Source organism: Protopterus annectens, chromosome 4.part1 (assembly GCF_019279795.1).
Source record: "Protopterus annectens isolate FY-2018-M chromosome 4.part1, PAN1.0, whole genome shotgun sequence".
Classification (NCBI taxonomy): domain Eukaryota; kingdom Metazoa; phylum Chordata; order Ceratodontiformes; family Protopteridae; genus Protopterus; species Protopterus annectens.
In genome coordinates this window covers 781,092,467-781,111,964 of record NC_056734.1, presented here as the reverse complement: position 1 = coordinate 781,111,964, position 19,498 = coordinate 781,092,467, and the positions used below count along the sequence as shown (strand labels likewise).

Sequence of the window (19,498 nt, the reverse complement as noted above, 5' to 3'; positions counted from 1 at the left end):
TATATGACAACAGACACATATATAATATAGTAGAACCCTGTCATAATCAAATATGTTCTGCAGATACCTAAGTTGTTCATAGAAAGTGGGAAAGCAAAGACGATAAAACCTGCAAACAATATCAGCAATAAACATTGTGCATCCTGAACATTGTCATATGTTCAGAGGTTGATACTAGGCTTTCTGCCCTAGGGCATGTACAAGCCTAGCCAGAGTGTGTTTGGCTTTCTCAACCCTGTCAAAGTAGAACACTGTGCCTGTGAATAGTAGGTCACACAAGATGGCCCATTTACGTTTAGTGTATTGTGCCTCAGTCTAGCAGGGACCCAGAAGATATCCCATGGGTAAACATACGATCACCCATCCACTTGTCAAGAGGTCTCCTGTAGGTGGTCAGTGGGTGGCTCTGCCCATGCAAAACCGGGATTACAATCCGGAGTGAGTGGAGCCTCTGTGATAAGAATCTGTCCCTCCAGCATGTTCTATTAACATCTGTGCTGAGGTATATGTCCCTGGAGTGTGTAGCTCCAAGGGAGTCGGATATCCTGAGGTGGAGCATGTCCATTAATTCTGGGTCGGATATTTCCTTAAACTACAGGCACACAACACATCCAAGTAGGTGGTAAGCAACTGAGTAGAGCTGGAGTTACTGTATCTGAACTGTGCAGGGCATCCATGTGAGTCCCTACATCTGCTTGTTGAGGAACATTTGTGGCCATTACAGTTGCTGCAGGTGTCGGGTAAGGTACATCCCAAATGTGGCATAATAACCAGGCATGGTCGTGATGAGTATAGGGGCACAATGATGTCACTTGATCAACATGTGAAACCATATGGGATAAGGTGGGCTATATAGAAGTTCTGTCTAACCACTTTGGCAACGTGATTGTCAAAGGCGAGAGTACGAACAAGTCTCTAGTATCATAACATAGGTTGGGGTTGGATTCTTGCAAACGCTGACTGGGTGTGTGTATGTGTGAGATTTCCTATGAGAGGAGTTCCCTTTTTGGAGACTGGAAAAACACATTAAAAGAGGTACATTCCTCTTTGGAAAGTCTGATGATGACAGCATCCTACAAATATAGCAGGAGAACAGAAACCACCCAGTAAAGCAAATAGCGCACCGTGTTTATGTGTATCTGTTTAGTATCATAACATTGTTAGGTAGGGGTTTAAATGCTGACAGTGTATGTGTGTGATTTCCTATGAGAGAAGTGCCCTTTTTGGAGACTGGGAAAACACATTAAAAGAGGTACATTTCTCTTTGGAACGTCTGATGTTGACAGCATCCTACAAATATAGCAGGAGAAAAGAAACCACCAAGTAAAGTATATAGCGTGCCATGTTAGTGTGTATCAGTCTAGTATCATAACATAGTCAGGCAGGGGTTTGAATCCTGCAAACGCTGACAGTGTATGTGTGTGATCTCCTATGAAAGGAGTGTCCTTTTTGGAGACTGGGAAAACACATTAAAAGAGGTACATTCCTCTTTGGAAAGTCTGATGATGACAGCATCCTACAAATATAGCAGGAGAAAAAGAGCCATCCAGTAAAGCATATAGCGCACAGTGTGAATGCGTATCTCTCTAGTATCATAACATAGTTAGGTAGGGGTTTGAATCCTACGAACACTGACAGTGTGTATGAGTGCAGGGGTGTGTGTATGTGTGTGATTTCCTTTAAGAGGAGTGTCCTTTTTGGAGACTGGGAAAACACATTAAAAAAGGTGCATTCCTCTTTGGAAAGTCTGATGATGACAGCATCCTACAAATATAGCAGGAGAAGAGAAACCATCCAGCAAAGCATATAGCGTGCCGTATTAATGTGTATTTTTCTGGTATCGTAACATAGTTAGGTAGTGGTTTGAATCCTGCAATTGTTGAGTGTGTGTGACACAGTTGGTCAATGCAGTGTGGGTTTTGCTTTTACTATGGTATGACATATCATGATTAAAACAGTATGTGCATTGCACACATCAGGTACCTGCATGGCAAATAAATATGTGTACATGTGACCTCAATCAGTACATAGGTGTGAAGCCTGCATACTACATGAATACATTTGTTTCATTTAACAGATTGTGCCGCTGCTTCTCAGATCGTAGGTCACATATGTATGTATGTGACAAGCCCGGCCACTGTAGTGATCTGTGGCCAAGGTCATCTGTGCCACACACATCCATGACAGTTACTATAGAGTACTGTGAGTGATGGTGCATGCCTGGGGTATATGTCAGACATGTTCATACACAACAATGACTGGCAATAATGGACAGCCATTATAGGTGTACAACAGCCCTGTGGATATCCATTCAGGCCCCAATGCCTTATGTGACACACCGAGGGACTCCACAATACCTATGGATATGTGGATACCAAGGGACAAATGGCATAACACGTGGCTGTATGTACACATTGGTACCCAACATACATGTTGAGGGCTACCACCTATGTGGTACTGTCGGGATAGTATGTATAGTAAATGTGGATGATTATGCCATAGTCGGCTTACTGCTATACAGCATGTATTGGACAACAGGTATCTGTCTGTATGATACCCTTGTGTAGGATATGCGTCCCATCCAGGGAATGCATTGTAGGCCAATATGTGCATTTCCAGATGTGGATGGACATATCCCTAGTGTGTTTGCATTTACCTAAGAGGGCTATATGCCAAACAGGTGTGGTCCCAGGAATGGGTGGTGGTCAATGCCACTGGTTACTGCTATAGTATAGTACCAGAAGGATCCAGCTGTTACTGAGTTCCCTACAACTGTGTGTCATTTGTCAGGACATCATCTAATGATTGGTTATAGTCATGCTGTTGAGGTTGTGTATACTACCAGACTGCAAATCATTGACAGATATTAACAGTATCACCCACAGCATAGTGTCAACCTATGTCATACACACATGTGTACCCATGTTAGTACATATCTGTATTAGAATGCATATTGGCCATCGAAAGATACTATGAGATGTTAACAATGTGTACAACAGGGTATGTCACATGTCCCATGTGTCCACTATGCACGTACATGCAGACAGTGTGCACCCACCATGTTCACAGATCTACACCTGCTAATCTGTAATGCACACATCACACATGTACTGTCCACTCACTAACACATGCTGGCAACACTGTACACTTCAGCCAAGTGGCACATGGGTGGACAATACATACTCAGACCTAACACTGGTGTAAACAATGCTACATTGACAATCAGAGCTGTGATTAATAATGCCTGCTCAGATATACCTACAAGGATATCATTACACTTTCCTGTTGACAGCTTGCTAATATTTCTACAATGCTATAATGTCACCCTGTGCATCAGAACCATGTTAGCCTGTTCCTCCATCAATGTTACAGATGACAGGAGGTGGCACAAGTGTCATCATATGCACAGGGTTTGGTTTGCCAGAGCCCGACATTGACCCATCCAATCGACATGTCTGTGTGTGTGTGTGTGTGTGTGTGTGTGTGTGTGTGTGTGTGTGTGTGTGTGTGTGTGTGTGTGTGTGTGTGTGAAGGACAACAGTAGAGCATGGGCCACTGTTGATGTAATGTGTGTGTGTGTATGTGTGAGCCCTAGTTGTTTGGTTAATGTGTGTGTGTCTGCATGCACACAGCTCCACCATGTGGCTGCCATATACGGGAGGTTGTGGGACAGCCACAGACTGTACCTGCTAGGCTGTATAGATCACTGTCTCTGGGCACAGACACGGTACCTGTGCCTGGCAGGGGTGCTACGGGCAGTATCGGGTACCAATCCTGACTGGGTACTATCATCACAGCCAGAGGTATGATGACTGAACCCATGTCCCTGCTGGGACTGGCCAGAGTGGCTGTGATCTGTGTGCCATCTACGACGACTGCCAGCTGTTGCTGTTGCCGGCATGCATCCGCGTCGACGTCTCAACCATCCCGCACGGTCCTGGCTCATGGAAAACACATTGTGGAGGGCATCTAATGTCTCCCCCAACATCTATCAATGACCTTGGTGTAATTCCGGATGGCACCGGCAAGGTCAAGGATGCTGTCATTGATAGCGGTATAATGGGCCCTCTGCACCCTTAGTCCCTGTCTGGAGTACCATTCCATACATGCCTGTGCCTGCATTACAGCCCGGAACATACTGGAGGTTGTAATACCTCTGGGGGCATGTCTGCCAGGGGCAATTTGACCAGTGGTGCTCCCCTGAGAACCCCTGGACATCAGCCTATGTGGTACCATTCCAAGAATCTGGCTATGGCTGCTGTGAGGGGATGCAAGTACCATGGATACCACACTCTCCTGGTCAATGCCAAATGTATGCTGTCCCACGGCTATGGTGATGAGGGATGTATTGGCAGTATGAGTGTGCGCATAGATGGGGTGGAACGCTGTGTACTGTCGATTGGTGGACCAACGACAGACCCTGTCAAACCTTCCTGTGCCAGAATACATGTCTCATCATCTCGATTATTAGTGGCAGTGACTTCAGGTTCCCTGCTGCTTTCAGCCACCCTAAACTCAGCACCTATGAGAGGAAGGCAGGAAACACACTTTACAATCTGTACATGATGTTAGCACACACGCACACATGCACACATGCACACAAATACACTCCTCACTAGAGCACATACACACACACACACACACACACACACACACACACACACACACACACACACACACACACACACCAGCAATCCAACACATACTCAATAGTGGGTGAAAGTGGGTGACAGTATCAAAAGGCAAACAGTCACCTCACACGTGTCAGCATGCAGAATATGTGTTGCTCAAGACCATGCAGTGCAAGTGTAGATGGCCCTATTTAATGACATTATACATGGCTTTGATGCATGTGTGTAGTTGTTCAGTGATTGGCTACACCCTGGAATACAATGTGTACATGGACACAACATTGCTGTGCATGTATTATCAGCTCTGCAATGTCCTGTGCACCATCACTCACAGGTATACATACCATGGCTGCATGTGTTATCTGTGTGACACATAGATTGCCATGTGTGATTACAGTGTCTATGTCCATAGCAGATAATAGTGGGCACAGGCACAGGTGTAGCACATGCATGCTATGTACACACACAGGATGAGTGGTGCATGTAGACATGAAGGAATCCCAATGCTCAACATGGCCATTGTACAGTGGTTATGGTGAGTGTGGGACATATTGCAGATATGTCGGTGCCAGCCATGACATGGCATGCTACACGACTGCAACATTAAACACCACACATACCCAATGTGTGTCATGTGACCTATACACCCAATAGCATTCCAGGACATATATGGGACACTTTGTACAGATGGCGACTGCTGTGCATATTGTGTATACTGGCATATGTAAGCACACACACAACATGCTATGCATATTGTGTATAGGTGCATATGTTTGCACACACACAACATTGAGGAGCAAAGCAATGACTGCTATGTGTAGTACTGTGGTCACTGTAACTGGATGGGGTGTAGTACCGTGTGCCATCATCATAATGCATCTTGTGGTCACTCACGGCTACTAATGTGTGGCAGACCACCGCCTAGCATGCTGTACCTGAACTGCAGTGCCGTGACTACATTCCCAATTACACAGCCACTTTGTACATGGGTGTGTGTGGTGGCCAATAGGGAGCATTGCCTAACATGACTGTGTTATGTGTTGAAGAGTGTTGCACAGCCCCATGATAGGCCTCTACCCCTGAGGTACATCATGTGTGTTTGGATGTCATGTGGGATACTGAAGTGTGACCTTACAGCGGGTGTGTGGTAACACCATATGTAACATGTTTTTGTGTACTGCGTATGATAAACGTGTTATGTTGTGTACAGCTGTAGCAACTATGCCTATCCAATGTGCAGTATGGTGTTGCCACAACTGTGTCTGATGCTCTGTGTATTGCATGCCATTGAGGCAGATACTGACATTACTGAGCTGTGCAATGTCATACAGCAAGCATGCACAGCATGCATTATGTGTAGGTGTGTTACGTGTACAAGGCCTACATCTCACCTATGGCATGCATATCTCATTACCAACATTGCAGTTATACCACACTCACCAGCATGGATCGTCTGCCCTGCTGTCACACCAGAGGGACCTATGAGAATATGAGAGAGTTTGTCAGTGGCCACAACTGTGGCATTGCTACAGTGGGTATGCTAAACTACAGTAGAACAACAGTCAACAGTCACATGTGTAGAGATAATATTCCAAATATCAGTATTGCACAACACTAGACAGCACAACTGCTAAACACACAGTACACATCTCACGTAGACATAATCTAACAATACAGTTATCTGTAGTCTACAGATAGGGCATGTTACCTGCTCTCTCCATGTGAACATGCTGGGTGGCTCCGGCCTCCATGATAACACATGTCAGAGGTAGTTGCTGCTGTTTTCCAGGAGCCACCATGCTTAGGAGCAGCTCCTCCACTCTGGTAAGGGGGGGATGAATGGCCACCCCACCACCTGTGGCAAACTGTTGTCTTTGGATATCAGACGCATGCCGCCGGACATGTCTAATTAAATTACTGCAGTGATGGCGTACCTGCTCATATGTCCGGATATGCACGCCTATGTCATTTACCCGACGAACAAGATCCTGCCACAGTGCAGTCCACTCCTGCTGGTGCTGGCTGCTTCGGGAAAACAGCATTGTGTACTGCTGCACCAGGCTTTGCAAAATCTCATCTTCCTCTGCTGCTGTGTATGACGGGATGTGTTGTTGGGCCATCTGGCTGAAAAAGGTATGAACAATATGTGTGAGCGAGTCCTGTGGCAAACTTTACACCTTTAACCACAGATATCACTTTACTGACATATATACCATCCATTTGTCTGTCAGAGGTTACACACGTTCAATACCACTTATTGATTCTCAGGCCACAACTGACTAACAGTGCCTGGCACACTCTATATATCACACCACTATACAACAGTACCCGGCACACTGTTTGTGACATAATGCACAACCTCGACACAGAGGTATATACCACGCCAATGCACGAACAGAGATGCCATCCATTGCAATGAATGTAAAGTAAAGTTACAGTAGTACCAGTCAACCACCCTAGTCTTTGATGCCATAACCCTGCCTAACATATGTGTACAGTTGTTACTATAGGTGACATACTGCTGTAACAGAGTATATCTGTTGCTGGATACACAGGTATACCCTGTAACACACATATGATTGCAGCCATTGTACAGGCATAATTACACACACATCAGACAAACATACAACACACCACTGTATGCCAACACAGATGAGCATTACCTGTGTACCATACAGTACTGTGTGCCACTACTTACAAACCCTTATGCCTGAGTTTTGTCCTCTGTGCAGACTACAGGAAACACACAATACAGTGTTTCCAAGCAATGTGAACACACACCATAATGTGCTGTTTAGACCTACAGCTTCAGGTAGTACTACAGTTCATATGGGAGTTGGATTCACCAGCAGTACCACTCACTAAGCATACATGTATTGCTTTAGCCTACAATGAGACACCAAGGTCGTCAACAAGGAACTACGTCACATTGTATGCCATACTACTATGTCTGCCGAACAGTACAATACACATCTTTTGCTGACGTCAGAGCTAGAACAGGCACTACCATGTCACATACAACTTCACACTAACATATCACACCTTTACAGACCTTGCACACATTCAGCGTTACACTTATTCAACCTCACATTGCAGGTATTGCATTGAGTACATGTGTGAGTGCATAGTGTCATAGGTAGGTAATATGCTATTGGCCCTAGGACCTACAGCAGCCTAGCCATATGCTACCCTGGCCTTTGACACACATGTACTTTGATTTCACTTGCCCCTGCCCACCAAAACCACAGAGGGTGTTCCTGGGGTGTATTACCAATCTCCCAAGCAATCATCAGGGGTATTTATGACAACTGCTAATGAGGAGCCTTGTTTGCTATTGCTAGGTGGTCTATTCCAGTGTATGGCATATCTCTGAGATAGGAACCTATCCCTCCAGCATGTGCTGTTTAGTGAGCTGATGATGTTTAGGGTCCTAGAGTGTGTATCCCAGAGGGATTGTGATATGTTGCCATGGTGGTTGTCACCCAGCTATGGGTGTGACATACCTCTGTATCTCCGGCAGAGGTCACCTCTGTGTGGCCAGTATGCAATACAGTCTAGATGTAGTTTTGAGAGTCAGTCTGCATAGGGCATCTGTTTGCAGCCAGTATTACCCTTTGTGAGGCATGTCTGTGGCCTTTCCACCTGCTGTAGTTGCCATGTGATGTACATACCACACAGGGCATTGTGATGAGTAGAGGGGAACACTGACCTATATTTCCCTAGATGACACACCTGTTGTCATGACACATACCACACAGACAGATTACAGGTCTAGTGTGACACTGTCTTTATCAAAGAGGTGGCTACTGCCCACCTGTGTCTCATGTTCCCTTATCACACCTTCGCTGTTGGGTAGCTATCTACCTATGTGGTAGTTAATGGGTACAGTGTTTTGGAAAGGAGGAATGTCACTGCAGTATCAACACTTGTCTACAGTCCATGCCTTGGTCACCACACACCTGTTGCAGTACATATGGCCCCATGTCTCTCTCTCTCTCTCTATATGTGTGTATATATATATATATATATATATATATATATATATATATATATATATATATATATATATATATATATATATATGCACTCATATCTATACCCATACATGTACACATCCATTGCTGTACACATAGATGTACATAGAGGCACATGTACAGTCCACCTTTCATGGTGGGATATCACTTATGCGACAGTTGTGGGATGTACAGTTATGTGATTATATTGCACAGTGTTGTGCAGAATGCATGTGGGTGTCCTCAGCCCATGTAGCTTTAGCAGGCCTCACTGGCTGTAACACAGCAGATCTGACAAATCAGTCCCACAGCATTTAACCAGCACATGACATATATCAGCACTGCATGCTGTTTTCTATGCTACACACTATGACCTACATAGATATATGCACATAACAACCTTCAACGACAGATATCTGTCCACCCTTCACTAACAGTTGCAGTATGTCCCTTGCCTATGCACATGTGCAGATACAGATAGATACGTACTGCTGCCACACATGGATGATTTGCAGTGTGTACAGTACTCTTCAGGAAAATCTACTACATGCCAGCACATACATATGAGTTACATACCTTACCTTTGTATTTCCCTGCTCCGTCTGTTACAGTTTTGTAGGTTTTTTTTTTGGTTGTTTATTTTGAGTTTTCTCCCTCTGTTTCTGTTTCTCTCTGTTTCTCTCTCTGTTGTCTGTGTCTCTGTCTGTGTCTCTCTCTATCTCCTTGTACCTGCAATGATATTATTGCATGTGTGGACAGCAGGTACAGCCTGCTTTTCTAGGTATCTGCACTTGTGCATGTGACAGCCTCTACACCAATTGCTGCCCACCATTCAGTAATTGCATGCAGACTGCTGTGTGGTGATTGCATTACTCACTGTGATTGCAGCCCACTGCTATAAAATGCTAGGTTAGGTAGGCGTAGCCCTTTCAGCTTTCCAAGATGGGGCCCATGCTTGTTTGCTCTGGACACCATTGTGTCGGTCAGAAAGTTGGTATATGTCTCTTACCTGAAGCTAGGGTTGTAGCCAGTGATATGCATGTTGTACTCAAACCTGAATGTGATCAGGTGTGTTTAATTACAACATAAACAACAGCATTCCAGATTAGTTGTAACAGCATGTAGTATATTCCCATTAACACAACACACCAAGGTTCCAACAGTTGAACAGCAAGCATAACACATGCATATATTGAACGACAGTGGATATTCCAATAGCATGCAGGGATGTTTGGTAGCAACAGGCCACCATGACTGTGGTGTTTGAACAGGGCACATGCATCAACGTGAATGCAAATATTTATAGAATAATAGGACATATGTCCCAACAAATATTTAAGATTACACATACCCATTGAGGTGTGGAATTGCATGGTTTATGCACATACAGTAGGGTGTAGAAAAAAACCTTGATTAACATCTTATAATTACTTTTAGTCTACACTACATTCCTAGTGACTGCAAGTGTATATCCCCTACATGTATTATTACACTTGCCATCATGCATTAGGTTATGTAATGGGTTTGGCTAGGTCAATATATGCCTGACCTATATGTGACATACTAACTGTCCAAGATGCAGATGTTACTGTTACATATTCCTTGATTGCATTTATGTTTCTTTATCTACATATCTGGATGTTTTCATATGACATTTTCACTTCAGTTTGTACAGAACCCTGCATTTCTTGACACATACTCACATTTCTGGGGAACAAATGAATATGCTACTCGTGTGCCAGATTTACTTATGCATGCCAGCCAGTAACTGACTGTTGAGGACTGTATATATGCTTCACAGCTATTAGCACTTCCATCACCCACTTTATATGGGACTGCACAACTCTGGGTTGCCAGCACTTTTTAAAACAGTACTATTTGTATAATGCAAGGGTACAACAACATTTCAAACTAAGTGACACAGACACACTCCAGGTTTTAGACCTTTATTAATGACATTACACACTCTTCCACAGGCTCACTCCTTTATTTGTTATAACGGTGCATATGGAAGACATATTCAAGACATATTATACCTTTATTAATAGGTTAGAACACTCTTTTTCAAGCTCACTCACTTATTTTATATGACAGTACCTGCAGAGATATTATTCCGGACATATGTTACCTTTCTTAATGGGTTACTACACTCTTTTTCTGGCTCTCTGACTTTTTTATCTGACAGTACATGCAGAGGACTTATTCAGGCCATTTTATGGCTGTATTATTGGACTACAGCACTTTATTTCATGCTCTCTCTCCCCTATTTTATATAACAGTACATGCAGAATAATCATTAACCTGCCTGGTGGCGCAGCCTATCTGCATAGGCTTGCTGATTTGCAGCATGGTCACCTGCAGCTGTAAAGTAAATAAAGGGATATTGAGACATACCTATCTGTTATACAGAATCAATTATCAATTCTTACATACTGCATTCCATGGCTACCTACACAGTTGTGGGGCATCCTGCATCCCACGGGCCTCCTGTATCCATTGGTTCAGGTGGTCCTGCTTCCGTCTCTTCAGGTCTGCATGGTGGTGACGGACCTGCTCACCAGTTCGAGGAACGCCTGTGACACTGGTGAGGTCATGAGCTAACCGGTTCCAAGCCTCTGCCTTGTACTCTATCTCTTGGATCTGGCCCTGCAGGAGTCTTGACTCATGATGGTGGATAAGGAGCCAAACCATGTATTTCGACTCCTTGATGCCCCAACGTTGCGCTCGGAAGCCTGTACCCTCTCCAGCACCAGCCATTCTAACTGCAGATATGAGCTACAATCAGTTATGGCGAGTATTCCCGCCTATGGGGCTTAAATATGCCGCATTTCTCGCACTTTTTTGTGATTGGCCGTTTTTGAAAATTCTCAGCTGACTGCAGACCTGCTTAGTAATGGTTAATCTACCATTACTAAGTATATGTATGTATGTTAACAGTGGCGGTTTCTTCTAAGTTGTTATGGCTTAGTGGTTCTGTACTTTGATTATGATGCACAGAGTCCTGGGTTCGAACCTTGTCATTCATTTTATTTTCATACTGTCCAGACAGGCTAGGGGATGGGGCTGTGTTTAAGCAACTTTGCTCTACTTTGCTCCACAGTGCCCTACGGTGCCCTGGTTGGTGTGGCGCGCACGTCCACGCAAACACATTGCACTGGTTAAAGCGCTATTTCGCTATGGGCACCTCTATTGCGCTGGGTAAAGCACTCTTACACTTTGGGCAACTCTATTTCACTTGGTAAAGCACCCTTAGACTTTGGGCACCTCTATTGCCCTGGGTAAAGCACTATTAAACTATGGGCAACTCTATTTCACTGGGTAAAGCGCTGCTTAACTGCAAGCAATTATATATCAGGATCCTTTAAAATTATATATTTTGTTCACTTTTTAATCATATTTGTCGGGTATTATTCCATATACTGATTTAAAACATAAATAAGAAGGGGAGAGGTGGGACTCGAACCGTGAATGCCTCTTCTTTTCGGGAACGCTTTACCATTATGCTATTGCTATTTGGTGTAATTTGCATAAACATTCTTTCTTATGCTCTTCCATGTCAGAATTGCTAACTACAGCTAAGCAATGGGCACACCCGTGCACTCACGCACAAATACGGGCAGCTATTTCGGGAATTTAAAAAAAATAAAATTAATGTTTTACTTTTTATAACTGTGATGGGGGTTTACAATGTCAGGGAGTGTGGTGTTGGGTGCAAGGACATTTGAGCGGACTCGCTCTTGTGTAATTTCATTTTACTTTTCCAAACCTTGCAGGGGCGTGGACATTTAGACTGCTCGGCAGTCGGACACGCCCCCTGCTTTCCTACACGGTCCGTGTAAGACTTACGGTTGAGTCAGCGTGCCCTCATGAATATTCATGGCACGCTGACATCATACCATTCAACTGCAGCCTCCAAGTAAGACTTATTAAGTTTTACTCGGCGGATTCGTGAATCTGGGGGCCTGTCTTTTATTTTATGGCCTGTTGATTGACTGCAAATACATCTATGTTTTTATTACTCCTGTGCCAGTCTTTTGGGCAGGATTGCAGAACTGTGGGCCTATCAAGTTTATCCCTAACACACTGTCATGCATTGTCACAGACAGTGCATAATAAATTCCAGGACTATGGATGGAACTACCCTATGTGGAATTACGGGATAGTCTGTCCCATACCACTGTAAAAACTCTCTTTAAGTTTAACATTGAATTGTATGGTCCAATATGTAATTAAAGTTCATGAACAGGACTGAGAAGGACAAAAATATGGAAAGTTGGAGTTTGATAGCTAGATAGCTGGTCCTATTGATGATGTATCCTGGTATTTATATATCTTTATCTATCTATACATTTTACATATATATATATATATATATATATATATATATATATATATATATACACACACACACACACACACACACACACACACACACACACACACGTACATATAAGTAGATACATATACATATATAGATACAGATCAACATATCATGTTATTGACCCTCCTTTTATATATCCTTTTCCCTATACTTCTATTTCTATCCTTCCCTTCCTGGCCAGCTGTTGTTATTCCAACAACACCTTCCCTACTCTCTCATAACTTATTCACATTCCTGCACGTCGTTTCTATACACCTCTTGTCCTACTCAGCCTCTTCAACTACTATCTTGTACTCCATCCCACTGTATTAGTAAATTTGTCTCTTTTATTCCCTCTTAACTTAATTTCTTTCTTCCCTCTCATATAACTTCCTCTACTTTTTATATCTCTAACATGTATCCAAACTTTTCTGAATTTATTAAATTACCAAACTATATTTTACTCTGCTGGTACAGCAGCATAGAGGGTTAAAGCCCTGACTACTGCCCAGCCAACCTGGATTAAATTAACAGCTTGGTTGCCGGATGGATCAATGGTGGGAGCGTGGTTCTTTGGAGTCTCCTGCAATGATCCCTGGTGGAGGCTGGGGAAGTTGCACTTGTTAGGTATGGTCCAAGGTAAGTCTAAAATGAAAACTTCTCCCTTGCAGTTGTTCGACAGCCAGACCAGCAGGACATCCTTAAGATCCGTACCGGGCCTTTATCTATCGAAGGAAGTCCTGGGGGGATAAGAGGTGGCTGGTAGACCTGGTAATGAACATATGATAATGCAGAGGGGAGAAAAAGCTCCCAAGTATATATGTATATATATAGAGAGAGAGAGAGAGAGAGAGATTATTCTATTTAACATTGTACTATCTATTGTGGCTTATACATATATATATATATATATATATATATATATATATATATATACACACAAATACTTACCCATATAGAGATAAATATATTCTATGCATATAGTGGTCAGTCTTTGCTTGTACTTCGTTTATTTTGTTATGTTCTTATTATGGAAATGTTTATGTTATTTGAATAGTCTATGTCTGGTCCTTTTTGTCCACGGCCTCTGTTAAAAACGAACGTAGCTCAGACTACCCACGCAAACAAAAGTAATGAATGAATGAATAAATAAATAAGCCTAATTACATGTATGTATATACGTGTATGTAAATACTTTGCGTCTGTACATCTATACATTTTTTTTCTGTCTATACAGGTATGTTATCACGAGAAATTAACTGCATACTGACCCTCAGCTACAGTATAGCACCAGATGCTTGTATATGCGCGCCTGTACCATTGATTAAATGAATAACACCTGATAAAGCTTTAATTTACCACACATAACATGCACCCTCAGGTGGAAATTTTGCATAAAATAACGAAATCTAGATCTATCTGGTGTAATGGCACGATGACTCAGACTCAGTTTTGCCTTAGTCTGTTGAGATATGTGCATTTAGTTCATCAAGGTGTGGTGCTGTAACGTCACCGAAAGCGATGTGCTGTCATGTACAGCAGGTAAGTTACCGAAACAGTTTTAGTCTAACGAGCCCTTTAAGAGAGCTTTGTCTCCCCCCCCCCCCCCGCGCAACAAATGACGCGCGCGTGTGCTCGAGGCAGAATGTGTCAGAGGGGCAGGAAGCGAGTGCGCGCGCGCATTAATCACTCCTTGCTCGGCAGCATTGCACAAGGAGTGGCAGCGGGTGCTTGCAGAGCTCGAATGTTGCAGAGCTGCCAGCAGTATAATAACCCCGCCACAGCTGCGGCCAAGCCACAACAACCGGCAGCTACACACTTAAGTTGGCTGGGGCATTGCCTGCTTAAAACATAGAGTCATTCAGTTTGCAGATCCGTAATATTTGCCGGTGCCATCAACTGCTGTAAAAGAAGATACGACAAGGCTACGGGGGCAGTGGAGCTCTGCTAGAAGCCATGAGAGAATACAAAGTGGTGGTACTTGGATCGGGTGGGGTAGGCAAATCTGCACTGACTGTTCAATTCGTAACTGGATCTTTTATTGAGAAATATGACCCAACAATCGAAGATTTCTATCGGAAGGAGATCGAAGTGGATTCTTCACCGTCAGTCCTAGAAATTTTGGACACTGCAGGAACAGAACAGTTCGCTTCTATGCGAGACCTGTACATTAAAAATGGACAAGGCTTCATTTTAGTTTACAGCCTAGTGAACCAGCAAAGCTTTCAGGACATTAAGCCAATGAGGGATCAGATAATCAGGGTGAAAAGGTACGAAAAGGTGCCCATGATTTTAGTGGGCAACAAGGTAGATTTAGAAGGGGAGCGAGAGGTTTCCTACGGGGAAGGCAAAGCCTTAGCAGATGAATGGAATTGCCCGTTTATGGAAACTTCTGCCAAAAATAAAACATCTGTAGACGAACTGTTTGCCGAGATTGTACGGCAGATGAACTATGCCACTCAGCCTAACGGGGATGACCAGTGTTGCTCGTGTGCCATTCTTTAAAAAATGGAAAACCTCATCAAGTTTACAACGCGTTTATCTCCTGTAAAATTGGAAACTTAACTTTGCATAAAATAAAGATCCGAGGTGTGGTGATCTGTCGCCAAGGGGGTGGGCAAACTGCAACTCTAACGAAATGTACGCGCCTGGACAGCGTGCTATTCGGGGAGCACCTCCTGCAGTTCGGGTTGCATCGGGCTAAGGATTCGGCCCCAGCTTGAGAAAGCTTTGGAGCCGCGATTGAAGGGGAACTTTATTTCCGGCAGCATTTTTATCTTCCAAAGAAGAGCGCTCATGCACCCAGGTGGGCGTTGCAAGAAGGAGGTGGAAGTTATTTGGGTTTTTGGCAACCATCTTTAAAAAAATCAGTACTATATTCTTTTGTTTCTTTTTGACATATTAAACTACCTATCATCTGCTCTCACGGATTCGGTGCTTTTAGTATCTTGTCTTCATTTGCAGGATGCCGGAAGAGGGAACCGAACTGCGGATTTACCTCGGACATTGTTTTGTATACTGTACACCTTGTGGGTTTGTACAGAAGTCTTGGGTTTCGATGATTTCTATGCAAAGTTGGAACAGAGTATGAATGTTGCACACCTGAAGTGGACTAACACTGATGCCAATACAGTATGGGAGAGCAGAGAGTATTTTTTGCTGCTTGACGAAACTTAACATGGTTTTATTTTTGTTAACATACTGTATGAAGGGGTGTTGAAGAGACTGGTGTTTAATTTTATATTTTAATTTTTAGTCATGAACTGTGAAAAGATGTTACAATAAACTGCACAAAGTCTTTGCTGGCAATAACTTTTACAAATGCTTTAAGACTTTTGTCATGTGGTTAAAGCGTCTCTGAAGAAAGATTTTTTGGGGGGAGGGGTGTCCCTACTGTCATCGTAACAAGCCTTGTGTCTAGTGCCTTCACAACTCAGCTGTTATAGCCACTGCCAACCTTTCGAAGTCTGCACAGAAATCCCATTATCTAGGAGCCGACAAGCCACTTAACAGCTTCCTTTTGTAATTGCACAGGGCAGTCTAGGACAAAAGAATTCCTCATTTCAAAAAAAAATGTGGTTCTGTAAATTTAGGCGCAAACCTATTTTTCTTCATTTAAGATATCCCCTCTTTTGTCCCTGTAATTTAATATTCTACCTTTCTGTCAGCAAAGACTAAACAAAGACTTCAATGTTGTTATGTATCAAACGCAAACTGTGCTTTTAATTGCAAACTTGCGTTTTAACATCTGTGTGCGTGTTTTAAATGACATTTAATACAATGACATTTTTTTAAAGATTGCTGTGTTTTGTGTTTTTCAATCGCTGAAGCTGAACCTTTATCATCAGTATTCTTGTAAGTGTGCATATGATTCTAGTGGAGTACAGTTCACATAGATGGCACAGAAAAAAATACTCAAAATGTCCAATGTTTTGTATACTGCAGAGAGCGTGCTGGCGTCCTGCGGATGTAGAGTACCTTATGTTAATACTGCTGGATATTGCCCGAAATGTGTTTAGTGAGGTACTGAGGTACATTATTTAATTGCAATAATCGTAGCATGCCTATAATGCCACTTCATACCTGGTGCTTTTTAGCTGGAGTGCAGCTCAGAGTTCATATCACATCTTGTATGTGAATGTTGTGACGTGCCTGCATGTTTGTTTCAACCTGCTGGCAATCCAATGCAAGTACAGCAACTGATAAATATGGTTGCCACCTTTTCAAATGCCAAAGTGGGACATTTTTGGTGCAAACGTCAGATTTTGCGGGATGAAACATACCCATGGCCAGTACAAAAGACATAATTTCACTTTTTTCCTAAATAAAAGCTTATTCTTGTAGCATTTTAGTTGCTTATTCTGTTTCTTATGACATTTAGGTGTTTCAGATACAGAATAACTGTTTTATGGAACTATTACATAAAATATAGGAAATAATTTTGTCCTACAATCTCAGGATATTTGCCATTTTTACAATTTTTTTGCAGGACACAACTGCGCAAAGAGGGACTGTCCCTCGCAAAGTGGGACAGGTGGTAACCCTACTGATAAATGTATTTGCTTTGAAAGTGCTAACTTCAAGATCCGATCTTAGTATCATTGATGGTGACTATTGGAAAATGTTGGGCAATTACTATTTTATAGTTAATTGTTCCAAAACCTAGTGAGCTTGGTTGGTAGAACAGGAGACTCTTAATCTCAGATTGTAAGTCATTGCATTTCTTGTACTTTTCACTACTAGTTTTTGATTACGTTCAATGAGTAGTTAGTTTTTTCTACAGCTGTTATACTAATGTTTTTTCTCTTTCCAGACGTTTTTGTAATGTGGAGTGGGTTATGTTTTGTGTGTGAATGAGAGGAAGGGACAGTACTCTCCCTGCTGAAGATAACATTGTTTTTCCTGTCTGCTGACTCTGTTTCAGCTGACTAAGCTGTCAGCCATTGTCTGCTGAGCAAGCTAAATATATCTTAGAAACTGAATGCCACGCATAGTACATAACACATTTCTACCAAAATGCAAAACTTTCAACCCCATCTGCCCTAATTTTGTTTTTGTGCATTTTCTTTTAACATTAATAGGAGTGAGGTTCTTTTTTATGTTTGAAATACATTTAATTTGGGTATTTATTTGTTTGTATACTTATTTATTTACATACTAACTGGCATAATTTTAAAAATGTGCATGGGTTTTAACAGAGACTAAGAGAGGAGCCAAGAGTCTCATTCTTAAATCTAGAATTATGGCAAATCAAAGACTTTTTGAGTCTTTGCCTCTTTCTTTAGTTCAGAGTTATGAAACAATTTGTCCACTGTGGGTCTACTGCAAATGCTTGCATGCTAAGCTTGCAACACACTTGCTGTCTTCACATGCTCAGAAAGTCAAATGTTTTGACTCCTGCTAACTCAATCTTGGTTAACTACTTAGCTCTCCAAACACTCAACCCTGTCAAATTGTATAGTCTTACCAGAACCCTAACATTAACTCTGAAATTTCCTCCCAAATTCCTCATTCCTTAACCCCAAATCTCCACTTTCTCTTCCTCCCTAAATCCAACTTCCCTGATCCCTGGCTAACACTAAACATCCTTGCTGTTCCCTAAACCTAAAAATCCCCTCTCTAATTCTTGAACTTCTTTCTCACTCTCAAACCCTAAAATCCCCCTCCTGCTACCTAATCCTAAAACCTCCCTCCCATTTCTTCTCTCCCTAAGACTGATGCACTTTCCTTGTTTGGGGCTTCTGAATGTCCTCACAAATTATTGGCCTAGTAAGTACTAATGAAACTCATTAATTCTGTCAGGTAAGATGCGGCAGCTGCTGGCCTGAACTCATATTAAAACTTCAGGCATGAGAGGCAACCTGCATGAGCTACAAAATGCTCACGTCCCTGGGTTTGAGACTCAAGTCCTTGTAGCAAAACCATCTACAGCACTTTGGGCCTCATACAGTAGAGTAAGTCAACATACAATTAAATTTTGGCTTGCAGACCTGAGTTTGGTTTCCAGGCTTTCTTTCTATTTGCGTGCTCATTTAGTCTAAATGAGCAGGCTACTGAAATTAAAGCTCACGATAATCCTGAAAAGAGACAGTTGTCTAATTTGCTTTAACCATTACTGTGAACTAGCTAGGCAGAAATTATGTGTCCACATTTCTTAGACCATTCCTTGGGACTTTCCTACCACACATTGTTAAAACATAGAGGGTGAAGGAATATTGCTTTACAAGGTACTTCATTGTCTGGACATGCAGCATTCATTCAGAAGACATGTATTAAGAATGCTCTAGCATTTGGTGTGTGGTAACATTGTTTGCATACATGTTAGTGTTACTTAATACGGGAAGGAGGTGAAACCACAACAAGCTTTTTTTTTAATACCTCAAGGCAACTGTTTTACTTACAAAGTTAAGTGCTTTAATCTCCTACTTTGTGTGAAATTAAGTTATTTTTTAATTTTATTTTATTTGTTTTACATTTGTTTACCGGGATAGTCT

General features: G+C 42.4%; 1 protein-coding gene across 1 annotated transcript; it reads left to right on the top strand.

The window, feature by feature from the left end:
* The first annotated feature begins 14,689 nt into the window (after positions 1-14,689).
* Positions 14,690-16,802, top strand: RAP2B (RAP2B, member of RAS oncogene family). The gene has a single exon (XM_044070518.1). It carries the CDS (start codon positions 14,961-14,963, stop codon positions 15,507-15,509), a length of 549 nt encoding a protein of 182 aa, XP_043926453.1. The 5' UTR covers positions 14,690-14,960; the 3' UTR covers positions 15,510-16,802.
* The last annotated feature ends 2,696 nt before the right edge of the window (positions 16,803-19,498 follow it).

Excerpts from the sequence above, each read along its gene's own strand:
- RAP2B (XM_044070518.1), top strand. The coding sequence starts at position 14,961 with ATGAGAGAATACAAAGTGGTGGTACTTGGATCGGGTGGGGTAGGCAAA.